Raw genomic sequence first — 25,476 nt, 5'->3', positions numbered from 1 at the left:
GAAGGTAACTGCACTGGGAACATAAATCAGTGACTGCAACCGTGTATGGAATTTCACTCTGTGCTCTGCGTCAGCCCAAATGAAATAGGTCTTTGATCAAACGGGAACTGCTAGTTAAAAAGCAGCCAAAATTGAAATTACCCGATCAAAGACATTTATAAGAAAACATTGAAGTAATTACATATAATAACCAATCAAAAATAAAACCCAAAGAAAGTGTTTTTCATGTCATATCACCCAATGAATTAGGTAAATCTAAAATCTTTTATTTCATAGTCTAAGATGTGTATTTTCCATTACAATCTCTGAAATCAGCACATGTCTTACAACTGACGATGAGTCATAGTGTAATTGTCTTTCTCGGGGGTACATAATATAATAATGCATCTTATAATTGATACCTTAGATATGAAGAATTATGACATATGATCTAATCATAATATATTTAATTACCTGATGAATACCAACGAGTCAAGCACTGGGTAAAATCTTTCTTTAGAGAACTTTATTTATATTAGTTTCATCCTTCTATTAATTACAAACTAAAGACCCTGAAGAAAAGGTACATCCATGTGGTACCCAGTGCTCTGAGATTCATTTAAGGTAACCTGGAGCAGTAAGCACAGGAGGACTGCTCTAAGCAACTTCGTCAAAAATGGCATCACGCAAAGTATACAGTTGCTTTGTCTTCCCTTAGTGGTAGGACAGGGAAAACCTTGGCAGCCCGCCTCTCAGTGCAGAGAAGTCCCCTGTCCACATAGCCGGCATCCAGAGACTTTCTAACACAGTCCCTCCCAAGTTTACAGGGTCCTTGCTAGAAGACATTGGTGAAAACATTTCAGCTTAATGGGTTTTTGAGCTGGGAGCTGGGTAGTTTATACTCAACTGGTATGTGTAGATATCGATATGGATATGATCTTGGATATGGGCCAACTATTTGATATGTGAGCTCAAAAATGAAGAGATAAAGCAACCCTTTCACTTGCCAGTGTCATGATTTTGACTAGGAATATCCTCTACAAAAAGTTTATGAGTATTAGAGGTTTACAAATACACATATTTTTTTTCATAATAACTGTTAAGTACCATGAATTTATTTTTGCATACAAAATGCCGAAAGAACTCCTGGGCCTGTTTAATGTCGAGTCATGGAAATACACAGAATGTAAAGAATACTGAGTCACAGTCAGCGGCCCTAAAAAGTGATAGCATAAAAATGCACAAAAATGTAAACATATGTGTATCCAACTCTCTTTCTCATAGATTTTAGTTCTATGCTTTTAAATGCTTTGGGGAATGAGTGTCTTTATTAAATGTAAATTGTCATGTTTCTCATGGGAAAACACTGTAATTGGCTAGCTGCAACATAGAACACAAATTATTTCAGATCCAGCATAACCAGACAGCATATTTCCTTTCAAGAGCTATTTTGAGTCTACAGTACATTTATAAAGTTCTCTGCACTTTCAAACTAATTGTTTTGCTTGGAGATATGAGAAAAATAATCTGTTAATTTTAAGAACAAATACACTGAAGTTTTGAATAATGATATTACACGATTATATTGCATGAATGTATTCATATTCTGTCACAAATAAACAAAAAAGGACCATTTCCCAATTATTGAAACAAGTTCATTACCAGCTAGAAAATGGGAAACAAAAACTCAACTTGTTTTTAAATTCAATTTTTTATACCAAATAGCTATAACTTCACTTATTGAGTTTAAGTAGTTTAATTTTCTTTAAAAATAAAAGCTATATGACTTTTAAATAATCAAATTTGTCTTCAGGTAATTTATGAACACTTTTTCTTTGCTCTGTATTTAATGTAATCCTGACATGTAAATCAGCAGAACTGGGGCTTCACAGACAAAAATTAAAAAGGAAGAAAAATGAACAGAAATACTACTTGTTTTTACAAGCAAAGATATGAAATAAAAGCATTTAGTAATAGCATAAATTTTAAGTGATTTCTTAATAGTTTCAAGTATTCATTTAAAAACATATATGACTCCAAAAAAAGTGTGTTGCTCAAAATTCTAACTTTATAAGGTTATGTATATTTAAGAAATTTTTTTTTTCACATTTGAGGTTGTGTTCTGAGTTCCACGAAGCACATAGTGTCTCCTGTGCTACTTGGTTAATCTTTATAAATGTTTCTCCTATAAGTTAGATCAAACAGTAAATAAACACATACCTCAAAAGGCCAAAGGTTCAGGGAGAAACTTTAAATACACTATTTTGAGTTGCTTCTAAAACTTGCAAAGTGAGCTGATAAAAAGTCTTAAGAAAATATTACCTTTGGCATAATGATTTAAAAGCACAAAGAATATGTAAAGTCATTATCTGATAATTTTTAAAAGAATAAAGCAAGGCAACATTTTAAAACTTGATAATATAAAAACTCTTACAGGAAAATTCTAGTTTTCATGTCTTCAATTTCTTTCTCTGACTCTCATTTAAACCAAAAATTATTAGAATTATTATTTTGGAACACCAATTTTATTTTCACCAGCAAACTAAAACTTTCCAAATCTCTTCCTATACAAAATTAATAAACTTATCTCCCATTTAACAATGAATTTTTTTAGAAGTCAGTGTAAAATTTTGGTTTAATTTCCAGATAATGGCTGCCATCAGTTTGGTAGCTCCATTCTACAGCTCCAAATGAGTAGGTATATGTGCAAACAACCAAAGAATTATTATTAAGTATAGTCTATAAATTCATAGATTCACCTGATAAGAGCTTTTTCTCCGAAGTATTCTCCTTTCTGCAGTGTTTTTATCAGTTGTGGTTGATCATGGCCCTCAGTACTCTGGGTGACTTTTACCTAAATGATGTCAAATAATTAAAAAGAGAGAGAGAAGAAGTAAAGGAGAATCTAAACACATATCCATTCAACCAGTCCCTCCAGATCTACATAAACTTGACTGAACAAGGAAAGAGACAAGTCTTTGCTTCAATATTTCAGTAGTTAAGACTACAGTCAACTACATTTAGACTAATCTAACTACAGTCAACTCATTTGGATGGACTAAAAAAGTCTGCCACCTAACATGATCACATGACTCCATCTTTTGCAAGAAGAAGCCTCTCCATACAAACTTCACCTCCCAAAGTTAATAAATTTGCTATGTGAATCCAGTTACTCCTTCCTAAGGATGGTCAAAGAAAATGATAATGATCCTATGGGAACTTTATTTTTCCAAAAAGCCAAATACAGTTGACAAATCAATCAAGAATAAGACTGAGTATCAGGAGTTCTGAACCCAGTGTCCACAACTGACTTGTTGCATTCGTGCGGACTCTCTAAAACTGAATACAAACTGTGGATCTGGAGGAGGGTCCACAAGTCTCACAAGAGGCTCAATGTGATGGTTTAAGAGCCCGCATGGGAGAGTCAAACAAAAACTTCAACATTACTTGCTTGTGGCTAGAATTATTCCAGTTCAACATGGGAAGAAAGGTCGCTTCATATTGGTGAGAAATTCTGATTAGCATTTATGAAAGTTACAATAAATTAAAAATTTTTTAAATAATAAATGCAATTTATTTATCAGGCAGAATTCTTTCAAAACATGAGGTTTAAGTTGGTAAGAAATGATAAAAAGCGTTTCTGAGTGTTGAAAAGTTTCCAAAACTATTTTGTTAACTTTTTTCCCATCACTGGGGGCCTAGTTCAAAGTTCAACCACGAACCAGTTTACAAAGGGCAGTGCCCGACTCTCTGATGATAAAACTCTTTCATGGAAGAAAGAGCATTTATAAAAATCTGGCAGTTTATGGACACAGGTGCTCAAGATTTCATTCTTTACTTCGATCTTTCACAAATGCTTTTTGTCTCCGAGGAACATTGTAAAGAGTCAACATGGGAGCAACTGGCAAAATGTTATCCACTCAATAGCTAGGTAAAGAAAAAGATCTGTTGTCTACATCAGGGTAAACTTTTCATCAGCGTCTAAATCAGCTTGAGCTATTGTATACAATTTGAAGTTCTGAGCCACACTGTTCTCCAGCTTGATGCCTGATCATTGCTGCCCTCAATTGCCTAGTTCATTTTCCTCCACTGTTGTCTGTTGTATCTGTGGGATGGGAAAATGTTCCAGCCCCGATCTTGGGCTGGGAATCACACAGTCATAGCTAGAAGGGATGTTAGAAATAATCCAGTCATTTTATACACGATGAAACCAAGTCTAAAGAATGTCAAGTGACCTGACTAAAGTCACTAGGAAGTTACTATCTCAGCTGGAACCCATCACAAGTCTCTTGTGGCCCCAAACCCAGTGCTCAGACCAAACCGTCCCAGGACTTTTGAGCAGAAGCTCCTTTACCCAGCTCTACACAGAGGACTTAGGCTGCAATGTTAGAACATTGCTGTGTGTATGGCAAACAGATTCAAAACAATTTTTTGATTTACTTTAAGTAAGCTTTCATTAATATTTACCTTTCCTTTTGCTAAAATGAAAAAGGTACTTCCTTCCTCGCCCTCTCTAATTATGTAATCTCCTTTGTCATAGTATTCCTATTGGGATGAGAGAAAAAGAAAACGTTAGATGCAGTGGAGGCATTCAGATGAGGACATAAATGAAACAGAACTCCTGTGTCTTTGAAATGAGCATTCCACACAGTTTCTGTTATTGTTTGCTTATTGTAACTGTGATCTTTTTAAACACTGTAGTCACAAACCATGGAAAAGTTAAGGAGACTCTTGCTTTATTATCTGCATTTACATTTATCTTTCACAGAAAAAAAATTCCCCTGGAATAATGAATTTCAGGCATGGACACTGAAGACATGAACCAGGCAGTCATCACTGATATGTAGGTAGGCTTCCCCAAAATAATCTAAATATAAACTCTTTGATGATCTGCAACAGTCTGAAACTGGGTCTAGAGTTTCGAAAAATGACAAACATTACCTAGTAAACGGAAAATGTAACCCCAAAAGGATATGAGGAACATCAACCTCAGTTTCTAATTCTTTGCAGAGCAATGGTTGGGAAAATTCTATATACACAGTAAGGAGTTCTTTCATATAGATTCTCTCCAAAGATTTATCATCACGGAAAAACAACATTAGAATTTTTCACTTGTAAACTCCATTCATCAATGTAGGTTTATCCTCGTGAAACCCCAAACTGTCACTTGTTTCTTTGTTTCCCTCATATATGTGTGTGTAATCAGAGGATTGAGGGGCAGGGAAAAGTAATTCATCTACCTGTCAGATCAAAAGAGCAATTCAGTCTCTTAGAAAATAAAAAAACTGTCCATTCCTACTTTGCTTTAATTTGATATTGTCTCAAAGTCATAGAACTAAAGTAGATCTCTTAATTACTTATACAAACAAAACTGGTCTTGTTTAATTTTTTTAAAGGCTTAAATAACATCATAGCACTCTCTTGTTTTTCTTTTAGACTTGAAAAAATCCAAACAAAACTCCTTTTGTGTCTATCATATTTCAGTATTTTTGGGTCCTGTACTCTTAAAACATATTTACATTTATGGAATAAATATTACTCCTAATACTAATAAACATACCTTTTATTCACATAGCACTATGTATATTTTACAAGACATTTCAAGATCTCATGGAAGGAAGCATAATATCTTCGGGGAAAAAGCACTTTGAATCCATAGCAATCAAGATTCAAATCTCAGTTCTGCTCTGAATTTCACTTCCATCAATCCAGAAAATTTAAATAAGAATATTTACTTTCAAGGACTTAGAGAAGATAGGCACATTAGTTTTTTTTTATTGCTGCTGTAATAAATAACCACACACACTTAGTGGCTTAAAACAACACTCATTTGTTATCTCAGTTTCTGTGGGTCAGCGAGTTGAGGCACGGCGTGGCTCAACCGGATTGCTCTGTTTGGGGTCTCTCAAGACTGAACTCAGGGTGTCATTGGGGCTGTGTTCCTTTGTGGTGCCTCTGGGGAAAAAAAATCCACTTTCAAGCTTAATGAGGTTGTTGGCAGAATTCAGTTCCTTGCAATTGTAGAATAAGGTCCCATTTCCCTGCTGGCTGTCAGCCAGGAGCTGCCTCTTAGTTCCTAGACTTCTCTCTTGCCCCTGCATGGAACCTCTTATGTTTCAATACCAGAAAGGTCACGTCGAATTCTTCATGTACTTGGAATCTCTCTGACTTCCACTTCTGCTACATCTCTCTGACTGCAGCCAGAGAAAACTCTCTGCTTTTAAGGGCGCGTGTTCCTGAATGATTCATACTTGGCCCACCTAGATAATCCAAGATAATCTCTATTTTAAGGTCCCAAACCTTAATTAAATCTGCAAAGTTCCTTTTGCCATGTCATATAACATACTCATGTGTTTCAGGGTTTAGGGTCTGGACATTTTGGAGGGGGTCCCTTCTGCCTCCCACAATAAGCTAATTAAAGACAACGGTTTTTGGAGAACTGAAAGCCCCTGAACCATGGTAAATACTCAATAATGATCACCATGTTAAGGAGGAAGATGAGAATGGTTTGCTTAGCTGTTATTTCAATATACTGAACCTCAGTTTCCTTTTCTGTAAAATTAAGATGGTATGATCTACCATACCTAGTGATGTTTGAGGACTAGGTGAGACAGTCACCTGGTGACTGTTAATTTCTGTGAAAGAGGCTGTGAGCTGGTCATCAAAGTCTTCCACAGTAATACACAGCCATCCAGGTAAACTGCATCCCCCAGCCTCCCTGCTGTTCACTGTGGCCATGTGATTAACTTTTAGCTACATGAGTCTGAGCAGAAGCAATGTATGTCCTGCCCATGCCAGGCCTATGCACTGGTCCAAGGCTGTGTCTTCATACATTTCCCCAAACTGTAATGGCATGGCCCTGAGAGATTTTGGGAGTGGGACAGTATTGAAGATGGCAGAGTAGCCATCAGCTTGGGTTCCTGAATAATTCTATGTAGCTAACCAGGCCTAGCCTCCCTGGACTGTTACGTGAGCAAGAAACACACTTTTATTCCACTCGGAAAATAACATTTTGAGTTTTTTCCATCACAGTCTGCTTACTCCAGCACTCTACTCCTTCTCATTATAGCTCTGTCACAAGCCTTCACTACATACACACAAGCTCACTTTACCATCGAGATGACCATGACACCACGGTTCAGGGCTCTTCATCATAGAGCTAACATTCAGTTCTCTTTACTAAAACTGCCGGGGTCATGTGAGACTTCCCTGTTTCAGACAGTCTGCTCTTGGATCTGTTCCCATCTTAATTTCAGTCCCCATCACCCACTTGGAACAGAAGGAATCTAGAGAATTCCTGAAGTGCTGGTGGGCTGTTCTTCAGCTATTATAAAGTCTCTGGTCTTCACAGAGGGGCAGCTTTAACTCCTGCCAGTCAGATAAGTTAAAAAGGAGAAGCTGGAAAGGCAACACTGAGAAAGGGCTTTGCTGTTTCTTAAGGGGCAACCTTCCTAGTGGTGTTTTTCCCAGGGATTAGTCTTTGTCACCCAAAACCATGGGAGGAAGATAAATAATACCTCCCAGTGTGTTGACAGTAACTTCATAGATCAGAAAAGGCCATGGATGTAGGTCAGACCAAAAATATATAGTGGTAAGTACTGGCTACGATGCTAGACTGGCCAGTGTTTGTCAACTGGGGAGAGCAGCCAGTCTAGCCAGGGTGGTCACCAAGACCAAAAAGAGACATGCAAACAGTGTGGTTTACTGTCCTGTGTTACATTGCAAAGGGGTCCCTTAGAGGACCAAGAAGCCATAGACCCTATCCTGTGGGGTGGCGGTTTTCAAGCAGTTTTTACTCTGAATTCAGTAAGGAATACATTTTACATGTACACCCAAATACCTACATGCAAGTGTACACACACATATTTATATAAAACTGAATCATATTTAAACAATACTTATGATCAGTACTCTGATTTTTTAAAAAAGTGTTCCTCTAAATTGATTTCATGACCCAGTAATGAGTTGTGATCCACAGTCTGAAAAAGTTGTTTTAAAAGATGATATTTAGAAACACCGAGAGTGGTTACTTAGTGTATGGCAAGAAGGGAAAATCAGGAAATCAATTCCACGGCAGACTGAAAGGCAGAGATCAGAAGAAAACTACACAAATAGCAACAGCGAAAGATGGAAAGAGTTTTTCATGTAAAGAACTGCTCATTCTGTGCTAGCTAGCAAAATGCTAGAGCCTCAGTGCCTGTAATAGAATATACAAAACCAGAAATAAAATCCAAGGCGATGGAGGGCAAATCAAAGAAGCAAGCCTATAACCTCCTTGGAGTCTTTACTGTGTGGTTTGAAATCTTCATTGCAAAGAAGTATTGATGATACACAATCAGCTGTATGATACACACACCATACACACACACACACACACACACACACACACACACACACACACTCTGCATCATGTGACTATATACCTAAGTTGATTGTTTAAAAAATTGCATACAGTTATTTGGGTCTGTTACCAACTATGTTTTGTTTCTCCAAGTATGATAGTTAAAACATTTTAGAAACTTTAAAGCAAACACACGTACATCAGTGGACCCTATCAACCATTCAGGCAAAACATAGTAGTACCTGATTGCTTATTTCTAAGGAACCAAAGTCTACAGAATGAAAACCAACAGAAATTCCTTTTAAGGTGAGCCAACTGTGTGGAATTCTGTAATTGAAACACTTGAAAGAGCCCGTAGAGATGGGACCCACCCAGCACTCCCTTATTTTACAGTTGCGAAGACCCTGATGCCCACCACAATTAACTGACAGCTGCTAGGAACAGGGGTTTGACCATAAAACCTAATCACCAGACTTTGGACTAGCTAACTTTCTACAACACCTCGTTGCCCCACCTTTAACTAACTGGTCCATAAACTGGCAAAATCCACAATTATCTCAACTTTGTATGGTTCTGGATGTAATCATTACAGTGAGAAAACCCCTCTGACTTTTGCAAGTGTTAGCAAGAACTATAAGAAAGGAGGACTAGAGACTTTTAACAAATGATTAAAAAAAAAAAATAAGAAATCCATGAATGAAAAGGTAGAATATGGCAAACCCTAACCTATGTGTGTTCTGTTCATAACTTTAAATAGTGCTTCTCAAACTTTAATAAGCCAAAGAATTGTATAGCTAAAATGATAAAATGTGGATTTCTGGGTCCCTATCCCAGTTTCTGATCCAGTAAAACTGTGAGGTCGGACCTGGGAATCTGCCTTTTAAGCAGCACCGCTAATGATCTGACCAAGGAGGACCTGCCACACTCCCCACCCCCAGCCCGTTCCCGCTACGCCTCCAGGTTCATGAAAGATGCCACACAGGAGTCGCAGGGCAGAGGGTCAAATACCAAATCTCTGTAACAGAGAGTTAGGTGACTTTTCAGTCAGCCACACAGTCAAATCCCATGCTTCCTGGATCAATCACCACAAGTGGAAACAGAAACTCCTTCCACTCTGGTCTTCCGTACTGCACAACTGCCAGGTGTGGAGGTCACATGATCGTTTTCATTATCATCAGTAGTTACACAGCATTCTGAATCCGTATTATGTTTTACGATGGTCATTAGTTAACTCTTAGGGCACACTAGTGAATATGCTGATACCACTCCCACTCTCCTTTTCCCATTAGAACACAAGAAGAGGTTGAAAGGCGATGTCTGCCTCTAGATCTGAATGCTCTGGGTGATTTAAGCTGAAGCAAGAAATGCTATTGAAACACTGCACATTCTGGCTATTTGGTCTATGAGTGCAACAGATGAAGTCTTAACAGACACATCAGATCAACTGCTTGGTGATGGGAAATTCTGATCCCCCTTCCCCGTCTCCTGCACAAAAATTAAAAACCACCCCCAATCAACTCCTAAATAGCACACCAGACTCAGTCTGTTTTCTCAAAGATTATAGAGACAGTTTGTGGGACAGCTGGTCCTGGAACTCAGCGGGTGCTCTGTCATAACTCTGATGCATTAGTGATTGGCTGTTGTCAGGACCCTGGTGATGGGTCATTAGTCCAACCTCTGCTGGCAATTTATGTGCTTTTCTTAGCGCTAAATAGATCCCACTACTCCCTTGTTAATCACTTTCGAATTTGAGAATTTTCACACATTACAGAGACACGTTTGTTTGCCAGGTATGAATAAAGAGCCCTTTATATACTGTGCTGCTGTCTGCAAATGCTAATATGTAATAAAGCCTTTCTAGGCTGGTTTTAAAAGATGAGACTTTCAAACTCAAATTGTGTGTTAATTAATACTAGGTTTGAGCCCCCATCTACATATTCTATAGCTGTTGCCTGCGGCTGCTATAAATATGTCTAATTTACCATTTATTTTTAATGACACTAAATTTTAATATTTGCTGTCAGCATGGAATTCCCCTCTGGTGAACCTACTCTATTAGTATTATATTAAAAACAGATTTCCTCAGTTAACAAAAAAATATAGGGCCTCTACAGCTTTAAAAAAAATACTCAGAAATTAGAATGAATTATTAATTTGTAACATCTGTGATTGGGTTATGTTACACTGAGAAAATCCCGAGAGGTGCAGGGCAAGCAGCCCTCTTGAAAATGACTTCATATCTGAAAGCTCTGGGGACACAAGGCCAGGCACTGTGTCATCATGGCCTGTCCTTGATAAACTGCTGGATGGGCTCCATGAATTGTAAATGGAAACATTACTGGTGTCACTTACACTTAAGGATAAAATGGTCAGTACTCCCTTCTCAACAGATATTAGTTTACACTGTATATTGTGATTGACAGAAGCATGAATCTGTCAACAATTAGTCTTGTCTCCCACTGAGAACAGCTTTATAAAAGCTTAAAGTCTACATGCGACTCCTTTACTATTCCATACCTCCTTTAAATTCCCCAAAAGCCATTTTGCTTTCAATGAAATTAACTCTCCAAAAAAGTTAGAGCGAGGTTAACTTTTAATATTAATCTCTGAAGAGGTTCTCACATACTGCATATTATTAGAATCCAAGGTACATGTCATAAAAGCATTATTCACGAAAAGACTTGACTAGTCTTGGACTAGAACCAACCATCTGCGTGATGCTTAACATGAGTATTTGAACACATTCCAATATGCTGTTTTTCCCGAGATGTTAAAATAGGTACAGTGCTTCTTAAGCGCAGGGGGATTTTTTTGTTTTGTTTTTTATTAATGTCTTTTCATAGCCTGGAGTTTTCAAGTATGGAGTGTCTCATAGCCTGATTCAGGAGACTATCACAAAAGCCCCAGTATACCCTTTCTCTTCTCCATTACCTAATTAGGCATCACTACCTCCTTCATACTATGAGCTCTTTAAGGGACTGTGATGTTAATTGCAGAAAATCAAATGCCTCTTGAGTGAGGCAGATTGGTTTTCTCAAATACACTGAAAAAGATTAAAATACGTAAGTCAAATGTCACTTTACACATGCAAATCCAATTTTCCTTTATATATTTCAGAAGAGTGCCCTAATCCCACCCCAGCCCCCTTAATTCAGTGTGAGCTGACCTAAGGGTTTTCACAATAGTAAAAGGTTCCTGGTCTCCATGAACTAGCGATCACCATCTTTTCCTTCTTTTTAATGTGCAGTGCTAATAATGACTAGATTATGCAATCTTTTAATGAAATGCATTTTTTAACTTTAAGATTTCTTACCACTTCCAAGCAGTCAATGATCTTGGTTAATTTATCTTCAGGTAAATTCTTCAGCAAGGATACACTACAAAATTTTAAAAGAAACCTTTATTTAATTCTCTTCCTGAATTAAACTAGAAATGCACACCTATATGTAGATTCAAACACCTTTGCATGCATTTAAAAAGACACAATGCCCTTTAATTGTTCCAAAGTAAACCGCCAAATATATTACCCATAAATAACTGAATTTCAAATACATTTAAATTATATAATTATATTTAATCACAGACATTTATTATAGGCAAATAAATAAAATTAGTAAGATACTATAAAAAGAAAAAAATGAAATTTTGCCTCTTTGGGAAAAAAACATTTTACATTGGTTGTTGGTTTTCAAAGTGAATCACATGCAGAAATGTGCTTCTCTCCACATCTCAATATCTCTTTTATTAACATGCATAAGGAGCTCCCTCCTTCCAGAGGAGGATCAGATTTTCATCTAAATCCTTATAATTAAGTAAAGACTGAATCTAGGAGGGAAGGTAGGAATCAGCATGGAAATGATCTTTGATTATTAGTCATATTGTACTGTCTTATAAAGTGAATGGTAGCCGGAGGCATGTAATCGGAACATTTTTACAGATAATAATACACAGAGAATGAAATAGAATACTGAAACTTTTATTTGAAAAAACCCCCAGAAATTCCACTCAATATGATTAACCAATCAATGTGATTCAATTATTCTTTTAAAGCAATTTCTCTTCTATTTTACCCATTTTTCACACAGGACTGTTGATAGAATTTCTATAAGATGAATACTTCTTTCTTACCATTTCAAATTTGATACCCCTAAGGAAAAAATGATGCTCCTCCAAAAACACATGATCAGGTCTGAGTTCTGAAAAGAGAGCTCTAGACTGACACTTGCTCACGTGCACCAGGAGGCATGGAGCCAGGAGCCAGTGTATAAGAATTGTTTGTAACTGCAAAACACTGAAACACCACCAATGGGAGAGCAGATAAATGCACTGTGGTCGAGTCACTTAAGAGAACTCTACAAGAGGAGAAATGACTAAATTAGCCAAATAAATGAATCTTAAAAAAGAGTGGGAAAAAAGCTGAGTTGCAAAAATGACACCTATTTTGTAAAGCTCAACAATAGGCTAAATGAAGCTATAGGCAAAATAATAAAGAATACCAAGGGTATGATCACTGAACCTCAGAACAGAGATTACTCCAAGGAGAGGGGATACCCCAAGGAAGGCTAAGAAATGACATGGGGGTGCAAATGAGAGCTCCAAAAACATGGCTGACTTCCTACTCCTTAGAATGATGGCGCTTATTTTGTTATTATGTTTTATAACTTTTTTTGAGATTACCTATACTTAGGTAGACCCCACAATATGATGCTAAGGCACTGTCTGGCCTATAGGCAAGGCACCTGCTTGCCATTATAGCAGCTCTCTGCCAGAAGCTCTGACTGTGTCCGGGAGACTAGATCAGCAAGCGTTCATACAAGAAATCTTAACGCCTGCAATGTTCTACTGACTAACAATGCCTTCATTCAATATTCATCAAGTCCTCACTATATGCTAGGCACTGCACAGCCCTAAAATCATTGGCTAGGCAGGCTAGTTATGCACGATAAAAACCACTATACTTAAAAAGACCTAAGACTTTATTTTGGAGAACCACAGAACATGTTAGTATTACTACCACTTATCATCGGTTACATTTCATTACAAGATGTACTGCAGCTTCAGAGACTGTCAAACCTCCCATAAAGCACACAGAAATAGTTTGAATGAGGAACTTTCCAAACAAAATTTTTAACGCGTAGCTGACTTTTTCAGTTACATAGGTATTTGTTTCTCTTTAACTTGATGTGTCCAAGTTGTTGGGGGTTCAGAACAGTTGACAAGATGTGTATATTCCAAGGATCCATGTTATCATGGCAAGCATAATAACATTTTGGGCAAGTTAGTCTGCTATAAGTAATAGTAATCTGGAAGATGGTGTGGCTATGTAAATGAGGGAAATGTTTCAGGTAAAGAAAATGAATAAGGATAGTAAAAGAAATTAATTTTAATATTATTCTAAGCAAAGCAATATGAGAAAGATTGTCTTTTGCTATCTACTTCTAAATTATAGGACATATTTCAAAGTCGACTGAGAAACCCAAGTGAATGTTTTAGGATATTTTTTGCACATTTTTCTATACTATATACAATGACTCCATCAATAGAAGGGCAAAATTAGCAAGAGAAATAAATCAGTGAACAAAGCTAATAATTTAATATCAGCAGCATATACTGCAAGAGAATACTTTTGCTCCTTTGGTTGAATCATGTGAAAAATGCTTAAATAAGAAAAGCTATAGTAAAAAAAAATTACTTGGATAAAACCAACATCCCCACAATCTGGCTACCCCATCTTCTGCTCTTTCCGCTGCCAATGTGTTTTTCTTACCTTCTGAGGAAGTTTCTGTACTGTTCATCTCGAGCTTGAGCTGTCCTTCTCATTATATTCTGGAACACCTCTCGATCTAGTGCCCATGTTTTAACATTGGTAATAGCTTTAGAAAAGTCAAGAAAATAATAAAATATTGTTTAGCTCTTCCATTAAGAAAACATTCCAAAATGTTCATCAATAAGTTTTTCATATACTCTCATAAAATGATAGATCTTGGAAAATGAATTATTTAAGCATGCAAATGGAAGGAAGTAGTGATGTAAAGAGTAAGCAACTTTATAAAATCATTTTTGGCTTTGAAATAAGCCATGATTGGAAGTGAGCAGCAAAAGATTTCCTTTCTAATTATGTTTTGCTTGGGATGATATTAAAATTAGTTTGCAAATCCTAATTATACACTGCATCATCAGGATGTATTTTAGATTTGTGCTGTGATACAATGCAATACAAGAGAAAGCCAGCCAGCCTGCAGTCAATTCAGAGAGTAAAGAATTCATACCTAGATAACTGAAAGCTAAAGATCTCTGTATGTGAGTATGTTTTTATGCCTTTTTATGTTGTTTAGACATTGTTGCTAATGAGAGCCAATATATTTTAAGAATCTCTATGGTTACTTTTACTTAAAATATATAAAATCATTTTCAAAGAGATTATGCAAGACAGTTTTTGAGAAAACCTCTTCATAGGAAAGACATTAAAAGCAAGAATAAAATCTACAAAGAAAGAGGAGCAGAAGTAGCAGCTCTAAAAAGTCTACATGAAATTATGGTAGAAATATATTCTTTTAAAGGAGTGATGAGAACTGAAAAAGTACATCAAAACCCAAATCTCTGGTCTACTAAACTTTAAAGTGAATTAGAATTATTTTGACATTCTTTATTTTTATTTCTGTATTTATTAATTTTTTTAATTGAGGTATAATCAGTTTACAATGTTGTGTCAATTTCTGGTGTACAGCACAATTCTTCAGTGATACGTGAATATATATATATTCATTTTCATACTCTATTTTGACGTTCTTGTTAAAAATAGAAATCCCTTGGCCCCACTGTCAGAGATTGTTTGGAGTGGAGCCTCAGAATCTGCATTTTTATCAAATACGGCAACAGTGCTAACACACATAACCTGGTCCCAAACCTTGAGAAACACCACATCTAAGTAATTCAGAAGAAAACCTAATACTACCATGAATAAAGTCAATAAAAATAAGAACCCTAAGGAGAAGCAATGGAAGTAATCCCAAAAGTCACTCATGAGAACTCTCATTAATTAATTCATATCCTTTTTGATATTTATACATTTTCATTGGTTTAATTAATGTTTCTGGCTTATAATATGGTCAGAACCTCATGGAGAAGAGAAAGCAAACATTCTAGATGAGCCAAAGGCAAATGTCTACATAGTGAAAAAGTGAAGTGGCAACTAAAGCAAACATTGGAATCAGTTCTGTTTAAAGCCATAATCATATTTTATATACAGGTATCCGATGGACAGGTTTTTAGAGCTTGAATCATTTAGACAAGTGCTTCAATATAAATCCTTTTATAAGCATAATATTTCTATTAATAAGAGAATATGGGGCACAACGGGAGATAAGAAGACTCAGGATGCAATAATGACAGATTATCTTTACCATTGTGTAATAATTATTTAATATACAGCATTCCCTCTCCTGTTACCTTTCACAGAGGCGGTCCTTGTACAGTTGTATAAAATGGCTAGTTCCCCAAACGTGGTCCACATAGGGATGGATGATAGCAATTTCTCCCCTTGGAACACCTCCAGTCGACCCTCTATCAAGAAGGATGCAAGAAAACACAAATAATCAAAATCCACCTAGATTCCATAAATTTAAAAAAATAAAACAATCAGAAAGTACACAAAACATAGACGTAAGATATGATTCTCATTATAGGAAAGCAGGTTAAGAGGGCAGACTGAAGCCAGCTCTGCCACTTACTCACTGTTAGCTGATTCGTCTTGAGCTACCCACTCTGCCTGGGTTCCTCGTCAATAATGGGGATAATATTAATAATAATTATTTCATACAGTTGTGAGAAGTAAATAAGTTACTATAGAAACCGATCATAGAACAATGGCTAGCGATAGTAAATGCCATGTAAATGTTAGCTATTGTTAACATTATCATTGTTACATAGTTCTTTTCCTGAAGCAAGTGTTTTACTTAAAATTCATTCTACCTCATGAAAAATGTAGCACATTAAACTATTTCTCTTGTACAAGGAACACAGCAATCACTGCATGTCTTGAAAACACAGAAGAGGTGTCCACACTGGCGGAAGGACTAACTTGTCATAACTGAGAAGTGCCCTGACCCTGGAGTCAGCCTGCCTGGATGTGTGACCTTGGGGAAGTTACTTCACCATGCCTTGCTTGTTGACTAATCCCTCAATCACTGCAACGAATTAATACAGGAAGTCACTAAGAAGAGCGCTTGAGAAAAATAATACCAAGAGAAATAAAAGACAAGCCAGAGACTGAGAGAAACATTTTCCTAAAAGATACATCTGATAAAGGACTGTTCTACCAAATATACAAAGAACTCTTAAAGTTCATTAATAAGAAAACAACCCAATGAAAAAAATGGACCAAAGACTTTAGCACTGACCAAAGAAAAAACATGAAAAGATGCTCCATGTCATATATCATTAGGGAAATGCAAATTAAAACACCAATGAGATACCAACACCTGTTAGAATGGCCAAAACCTGGAGCACTAACAACACCACATGGTGGAGAGGATGTGGAGCAACAGGAACTCTTTATCTCTGGTGGGAATGCAAAATGGCATAGACAATTTGGAACACAGTTTGGTGGTTTCTTACAAAATTAAACATACTCTTACCATACAATCCAGCAATTGTGCCCCTTAGTATTACCCAAAGGAGCTGAAAACTTAGGTCTACACAAAAACCTGCACACAGATGTTTATAGTAGCTTTATGCATAATTGCCAAAACCTGGTAATGACCAAGATGTCCTTCACTGGGTAAGTGGATAAATAAACTGTGGTACATCCAGACAATGAAATATTATTCAGTGCTAAAAAGAAATGAGATATTAACCCAGGAAAAGACATGGAGGAAACTTAAGCTGAGCATATTACTAAGTGAAAGAAGCCAATCTGAAAAGGCTAAATACTGTCTGATTCCAACTATACAACATATAGAAAAGGGAAAATTATGGAGAAAATAAAAAGATTAGTGGTTGCCAAGGGTGAGGGGTGGGTGATGAATAGGCAGAGCATAGAGGATTTTTAGGGCAGTGAAAATACTCTTCATGATACTATAGTGATGGATACATGTTATTATGCATTTATCCTAACTATAGAGTGTTCAACACCAAGTATGGACTTTGAGTGGTTATGATGTATCAATGTAGGCTCATCCTTGATTAAAAAAAAAAAAAAGTACCATACTGGTGAGTGAAGTTGACAACAGGAGAGGCTATGAATGTGTTGGGGGCAGAGGGTGTATGGGAAATCTCTGTTCCTCTCTATCAATTTTGTTGTAAACCTAAAACCTCTCTAAAAATTAAAGTCATAAAAAGGAAAAGGAAGAGGAGTCCTTGACACTAATCTTTAAACAAAGGTTGGGGGAAGGAAGAGGCAGAACTTGAGGCAACTTCCTCACAATTCTTTTGCCCCAGCAATTTGCTTCTCCTTTCTCTTCAAATAAATAAAACCTTACCTAACCAAAATCATATGCAAAAAGACCTATATTCTTAATGGAAGAATATGGTGGGGTCATTTCTCTTCCCCTTCAAGAATTAGTCTTTCCTTTCTCCAAATCACCACTAAGTAGTTCTGGGTCATCGCTGTCCACTCATTCATTCAACAGATCTGATCTGAATACTTATGTTGTACCAGGAACTAGTCCAGGTGCCAGAGAGATAGTGTAGACAAAACAGAGACAATATTTATTCTGTTAGAACTTATATTCTAGTAAGAAATAAATTCTGTCTTGGCTCTGAATTTTATAGATTAGATACACAATTTAATTTTTAATCATTACAACTAAATTCTATTCCATTGAAACCACTTAGTTGTACTGTTGAGTTGATATTGTAGATCTTATGCATTTCAAGTTTCCTTTCTAGTTGGTTATGGCTCATGGGACTTGCAATACTGAACAGTTATATGGAATACCAAAAATTTAAGCTAAATATGATTTTACCTTTTGTTATTCATGCTATATTTCATAAAACAGAGATTTTAAAGTAACAAACTAATTTGCTCAGTTAAATCACACAATTCAATTCTTAGATAACACCGTAATCAGTTCAACTGAGAAACCACCCAATTTTCATTTCCATGTGTGCTATAGCCCTGACTTTAATGGCTGTATTGATGCTGACTTCTGTTCAAACCCTTCTCTCCTCAAGCCTTTCATCAGAGTTATTGGCAAGCAACCAGATGGGTTGACATGAGTTTCTCATCCTTTTCCTAGGAGGTTCCATAAATAGTGGTTGACTTAATGACCAGAGGGAATGATCATTCTCTCGCCAGAATACTCTCGTGTTACTAAAATAGAAGTGAAATGGCCAACAGAAAACTTGAAAGACGGGAACGTTGCTCTGGGTCACCTGTCCCTAAAATTTGAAGGCTTGGCTAAATTAAGACTATAATTCACTTCTTGGATAGAATTGCTTGTGAATGACTATAATTTTAAGGATGTCTACAAAGATGTATATGGCAAATAATACACCAATAATTATGAAACTGGCATGTTTAAAGAATCAAAATATAGAAAACAATCTTTTATACACTATGAATAGAATAATACACATTTATTAATTTCTTTGGACAGGCAACTTCTGCTCCATATGTAAGGCCTCAAAGAAACAAAAGTCATAAAAGCATTACATTGCCAGGACCTATAGTGCAAAATAAAAGGCCACAGCTCATCCCAGATTACCATTCTATCTGGGCAAGCCAGCTTAACTTTTTTCCCTAAAACTCAAAGAGTTGGGGCAGTTCAGAATTTGACAGGGCACTCAATAACCATAAGCCCTGTTCAGATAATTTCTTGCCTCTATATCTAAAAAATAATTTGTTGAATTCCACTATAAGATTTATTATGCATTTGATATGCATTTGAGAAATAAATCCTTTGCCTATCTAACCATTATAATCTACCCAGCATGGAAGCATGTTAAAGTGATCATATATGGAGAAAGCCATTTAAATGGTTCTAAAAATACTGGTCTTGGGAAGAGCAGTATAGCTCAGTGGGAGAGTGCATGCCTAGCATGCACAAGGTCCTGGGTTCAATCCCCAGTACTTCTTCTAAAAATAAATTAATTAATTAATTAGAAAAATAAACCTAATTACCAGTACCCCCCCCCAATAAGACACCAGTTTTAATCTTAAGGCATTCTATTTGATTCATCTGTTGGTTAAATGTACCTAAATTATCTTTTGAAATCATCGGTATATTACCAAAACATTTTAGAGAGTCACAAAAATAATTGTTTTCTTTTTCCTGGTACAACAATGTAAAAAGGTCAACACAACCAGAAGTACTGTGAATACTTTCAAACACTTTTTTGTGATTGTTGAGTGAGTAGCACTGTGATTAAAAGTACAGACTCTTGAGTCAGATTGTTTAAATTTGCATTCAACCCCCACCACAATGAGCTGCGTGGCCTTGGATAAGTTACTCAATCTCTCTGGGACACAGTCCACATTAGTAACATAAAAATAATAGCTCCTGTCTAACAGAGTCGCTGAGTTGAAATGAGATCTCTCTATTAAGAACTCAATAGGATACTTGACACAGAAAGCATTCAGTAAATGTTATCCCCGTGATGATTAGAGGACCATGATATATTAAGTATTATCACTATGATGATTAGGGCAACAATGTTACTATTTCATGAGCGCAATTTGTTATATTTTCTACAAATAGAGCAAACCATTTTGCATTTTTATAAATGTCTGCAAAAAGTTATTAAACAACAGACAAATGTTTGTTATATAATGACTAGACAAATCTGTAAAACCCACCTGCCAGCACAAAGATATGGTTTCCTGGTTCTCCTTGCTTAATAATGTAACTCCCTTGCTGGTAGTTTCTCCCATACATGCATTCCACCATGTCTTTGATCTGCTGAGGATCCAGTCTCTTCAGAAATTGATTTTTATTAAGGGCATCTGTAATGAGTTTCTTCTCACTGGTGTAATGGAAGGGAGATGTTAGTTACAATTAGTGAAAAGTCATGTTTTGCTCTTTAGATTCACTTCCTTTTTATTCTTGACATTACTATCTATGTATTTACAACATTTCCATCAAGGACAATTTTGTTTTTCTATTCCCACCAACATCTGACCCTCATAACTACCGTATTTTACTTGTAAATCCTTTGAAAATATTTTGTTTCTGGTAATCATCATTAAATCAATGTTATCATCACTCCTAACGGTCATCATCACAAATGTAGCATCTTTCAAGATCCCTAGATGCAAAATTAATGGACACATGACTTTTAGATGGAAAGCAAGTCTGGTTGGCAGGTAGAAGGTGTATCTAAAGAACTATAACACAGCATTCATTCATTGACATATACACACATGCCTAATTATATTTTACTTAATCCTCACAACTATCCTGTGAGACACTGACTATTCCCACTTTATAGATAAGTAGACTAAAAGCTAAGAAGCAGCTTATTCTCCCCTAGGATTTAAATCTCAGTCTGTGAGTCTGAAGTCTATGCTGCTTCCATTACATCTATTGCCTCTTCTGAGCTGGAGAAGTCAGCTCCCGTGGGACTCATAAGGTTTGATCAGATGTAGAGGGTGGTGGTGGTAGTTCAGATTTGCCTACATTTTGACTCTCAGTATGTCTAGACAAATCCCACATTTCCAATCTTATAGCCTATTCATTCCCCAAATCCAAGCCTACCTGATGATAATCCTAGAACACTCTATTTTCTTTTGGAAAAGGAGTACTTCAAAATAATTACCTAATCTTCATCACTGTAAATTTCAAATGTTCTAATTACCATACCTTATATGTATATATCATAGCGCTGGAAGAAAAGTTGCCTTGTGGGCTAAGTAAGAATCTTTGCACAATATTTGCTTTCATTCAAATTCAGCATGATTTTGTTAAATAGGGTTTTTTTTTCTGTATTTTTCATTCAAACTCTCTCCCATCCCTAGCTTTGCTATTTAAAAACCTGTGATCCTTCCTACACAGAAAGTTCTCAAACACAAGGTAAAGTTTCATGGAATTAGATACTACCTTCATGATCCTATCCATCAGATCATTAGACTGCATGAATGAAACAGAATAAAGTGTTAGACAAATTCCTTCCTCCCTACAGTGACTCCATCGTCCTCGGAGCCATCCAAACTCTCTGAGTACTTGGAGAACTTACTTCTTTCTTCATCTATCACTACATCTTGTCAATTCTCTTTACAAAATATCACTGTTACCCATTTTAGTGTCCATTTTCAAGGATGTTCCAAGAAAAAAAATCTTAGCTCTGGACAATTCAAACAGCTTCTTTTTTGGTTTTTCAGCTTCTAGCGTCTTTCTTCTGCAGTCCACACTATACCATACTATCAGATTAATCATGGTTAAAAAAACAAAACAAAACTGACTTCACCCTGATCTCAGTCTTCATCCACGAAAACCAACAATTCAATCAATTAATATATACTGAGAAAATACTTTTGCAAGGTGTTCTTCTCACTGCAAGGGGTAGAACTGTGAACAACACCAAAAAGCTCCAGCTTTCATGGGTCCTTCATGCTAGTGTAACATTCCAGCAAGTGTTTCTTCAATGCCCACATATCCCAATTTTCTGAAATATGTTCCAAGAAGCACTGTCCTTTTATAAATAAAAGTGTGCTGAACTTAAACAATTTTGGAAATTCACCATGCACACTTAAAAGGTTCAAAGAAATCTTGCAGTAAACAAATTCGTTTAAACCAATGTTTCTCAAACCTCAACGTCTTTTTCTTTCTTTTTTTATTTTGTTGGCTTAACTTTTATCAGCATCCCATGGAAGTACTGTGAAAACCCTTTTGCCCCTAGAAGAAAATCAACATCCCACAATCTGGTACTCTCCACTTCCCACCACGTGCCTCCACTCTACCTGTCTAGTACTTACTTTCAAAAACAAATTCTTTGTTATAAATAGACCGGTATCCTTGTGGTCTCCCATGCCTGCCAGCTTTACCTTCAGGCTTGGTACATGTTTTCTTCTTGAACTTAACTGAGTTATTCTCCCCTCAACCCACGCAAACATTGCACATCTACCAAGAAACCCCTTATAACCTAGTCAACCTTGCCCGGATACTGTTGCTCACACAATTCTTTTATTCTACTCTGAACTCCTTCCTAGAGTACTTGTTTTCATGTCCATTCAATTCAACATATTTAACAAGAATTTACTTAAGAGCATAGAAATTAATTAAGCATGGTCCATGGCCTCAGAGAGTTCCCAGATCCTCTTAACTTAGTTTAGTGTATAAACATATGGTAATAGTCTACTATTAGAAAAGAGTTCTCCCTATGAGTTTTTCTCCAAAGTAAACTATAAATTCTTAGAGGAGTAGGTCTTGTCTTGAATTTTCTGTTTAATAAGTTGCATACAGCAGCAATTAAGAGTAAGAACTTTGCAACTCCTCCTACAACTATGATAGGCCAGCTATTAAAAGCACAACTCTCCCTGCTCACACAAAACAACTATAAAAGCTAATTAAAATATATATTAATAAATCTTTTTGAAAGCCCTGGAGACCTATAAACATAGCAACAGCTTGACAAACGATGGTCAACAAGAGAACATGAACTTGACATTCACCTCTGCTTTTCCCTTCAAGGCATTTACTGATTTATAGGCAGCACTGAGCAGAGTTTTGGCAGTCTCAAAGGTTGAGAAGACACAAGTCAGTGTTCAAGACACCATGAAAGAGGGACCCTGATAAACACCCAGGGTTTCAGATAGAACATCTAAAGGGCTGTAATGTAGAAGTAAAGACTAACCAAAAACAGGCAAAAAAACCCAAAAATCAGTCTTAAAAGAAAAAGTTCCTATTTTGGCTAAAATGATTTGTCCCTTCTTAACCGCCTGCCAGAAGCAAAGGGAAATATTTTCTGTAGGATGTTAACAAAATCCAGGACTCAAATTTTCTCTACAATTTTTCCGTAAGGAGTATCTGGTATGACATCAAAAATTGCCAGATATCTTTTCAGGAGAAAAGATTCAATTACTGAAGACCAAGAGAAAAAGAAGACAATAGAAACATAACAATAGTAGATCAAAAAACTGTACATATCAGGCACAAAGTTTAATATAACTATAATGGGTTTATAAAAATCAGGGATAAAACGGAAGACGTCAGCAGAGAAAATGAATCTTATTTAAAAATCAAATAGAGATTCTAGAATTGAAGCATACACTATCTGAAGCTTGGAACTCAATAGGTGGGTTTAAAATATGATAAGACACAGCTGAAAAAAAAGATTAGAAACTCAATACTGGCAGGTGGACTATATTCAGATAGAAGATTGGAGAGAACCTAGGATAGAAAACAGAAAACCAAAACCGAAACAAAACAAAACATAGGAGACATATAAGGCATGATAGAGAAGTTGAGCATATCTGTAATCTGGACCCCTGAAGAAAGGGAAAGAATTGAAACAATATATGAAGGTATCACACTCAAGAATTTTCTTAAAGCAGTGAAAACACATCAAGTCATAGACAATGTGCACAACCACCTCCAAACAAAATATATACAAAGAAAACCATATTTAGTCCCATCATAGCCAAATTACTGAAAACCAAATACAAAGAGAAAAATCTATAAAGCAGCTGGAGAAAAGAGACATATTACCTTAAAATGACCAACAATAGGATTGATTAAACTCTTCAACAGAAATAATAAAAACCAGAAGACAGTGGAACACCTTCAAAGTGCTTCAGAGTGCCTATTTCAGTATCTTTCCCCAGTGAAAAGAGCCTTCAAAAATGAAAGCAAAATGAACACATTTTCAAAACATTATTCCATTGGCAACAGACTTAACAGAGAAGGAAAATGATCCCGGATGGAAACTAGTAGATGTTAGAAGAAAGAAAGAGCAATGGGAAAGAAAGAGCAAAAGTAAATACGGGGGTGACTAAAGGAAGCTCACCTTTATAAAAAAAAGTAATAACAATATCTTGTAGAGTTTGAAATATGTGATAAATAAAACGTATGAAAAGAATAGCCAAAATTGGATGGTCAGAAAATGGAATTAATATAATTCAAGGTCTAGGAATTGATAAAAGCATTCATCTATATTAGAAATTGAATAAATTAAGTATGCATGTGATAATTTAGGGTAACCCCTAAAGGTTGGCAGCTTAACTAGAAAGCTAACAGAAGAGAAAGTAGAATAAAAATACATACTTAACTAATTCAAGAAAGTGGAAAGTAGAGAAAAAAGGAACTAAAAAAAGTGGAACAAATAAGAAACAAATAGTAAGATGTTAGGAGTTAAACCCAAATATTCTGTATTTACAGTAAAGATAAATGTATTAGTTATCCCAATTAAGAGACCAGATTGTCAGACTGATTAAATAAATAAATAAATAAATAAATAAATAAATAAATAAATAAGGAAATACCAAGTGTGTGTAGCTTATAAAAGGTATGCTGTAAAGATAATGATATAGGAATTTCAAAGTAAAAAGGCAGAAAAAGACACATATTTAAACACCAATCACAGGCATACCTCAGAGATACTGTGGGTTCATTCCAGACCACCACAAAATAAGTATCGCAATAAACCAACTCAATTCACACAATTCTTTTGGTTTCTCAGTGCATATAAGTGTTATTTTTACATTATACTGTAGACTATTAAGGTTGCAACAGCATTATTGTCTAAAAAAGCAACGTACATATCTTAATTTAAAAATACTTTCTTGCTACAAAATGTTAACCATCACCTGAGCCTTCAACGAGTCATGGTAGTAACATCAAAGATCTCTGATCACATATCATCGTAACAACGGTAATAATAATGAAAAAGTTTAAAATACTGTGAGAATTACCAAAATGTGACACAGAGACAATAAAATAAGGTATGCTGTGTAAAGAAAATTTTCCTTGATACAGGAAAGTAAACTTTAATGAAAGACATTATTTCCAGAAATGAAGAGGAATATTTTATATTCTAGATGTCTATGCACCTAATTAGATACCATCAAACTGACAAAAAAAACTGACAAAATTAAAAGAAGATATAGACAAATCCACGATCATCTGGGAGATTTAACACATCTCTCCAAGTAACTAATAGAGCAAGCAGACAAAAGTTAGTTAGAAAATAGAAGATTTACACACTTGATTATCACACTTCAC

The 25,476-nt window shown here is 35.9% G+C and overlaps 1 protein-coding gene across 1 annotated transcript in view; it reads right to left on the bottom strand.

Moving 5' to 3' along the window:
- The window catches only part of PRKG2 (protein kinase cGMP-dependent 2), a 95,290-nt gene that overhangs the window by 44,251 nt on the left and 25,563 nt on the right, over positions 1-25,476 (bottom strand). Inside the window, exons 3-8 of the mRNA XM_032456912.1 lie at positions 20,118-20,284; positions 15,770-15,883; positions 14,088-14,193; positions 11,634-11,697; positions 4,447-4,524; positions 2,739-2,833 (exon numbers count right to left, since the gene is read on the bottom strand). Coding sequence (XP_032312803.1) covers positions 2,739-2,833; positions 4,447-4,524; positions 11,634-11,697; positions 14,088-14,193; positions 15,770-15,883; positions 20,118-20,284 — 624 coding nt within the window. The remainder of the gene's footprint in view (positions 1-2,738; positions 2,834-4,446; positions 4,525-11,633; positions 11,698-14,087; positions 14,194-15,769; positions 15,884-20,117; positions 20,285-25,476) is intronic.

The sequence above is a fragment of the Camelus ferus genome, chromosome 2 (genome assembly GCF_009834535.1).
Source record: "Camelus ferus isolate YT-003-E chromosome 2, BCGSAC_Cfer_1.0, whole genome shotgun sequence".
Taxonomy (NCBI): Eukaryota; Metazoa; Chordata; class Mammalia; order Artiodactyla; family Camelidae; genus Camelus; species Camelus ferus.
This window is presented reverse-complemented; position numbering and strand designations above follow the sequence as displayed.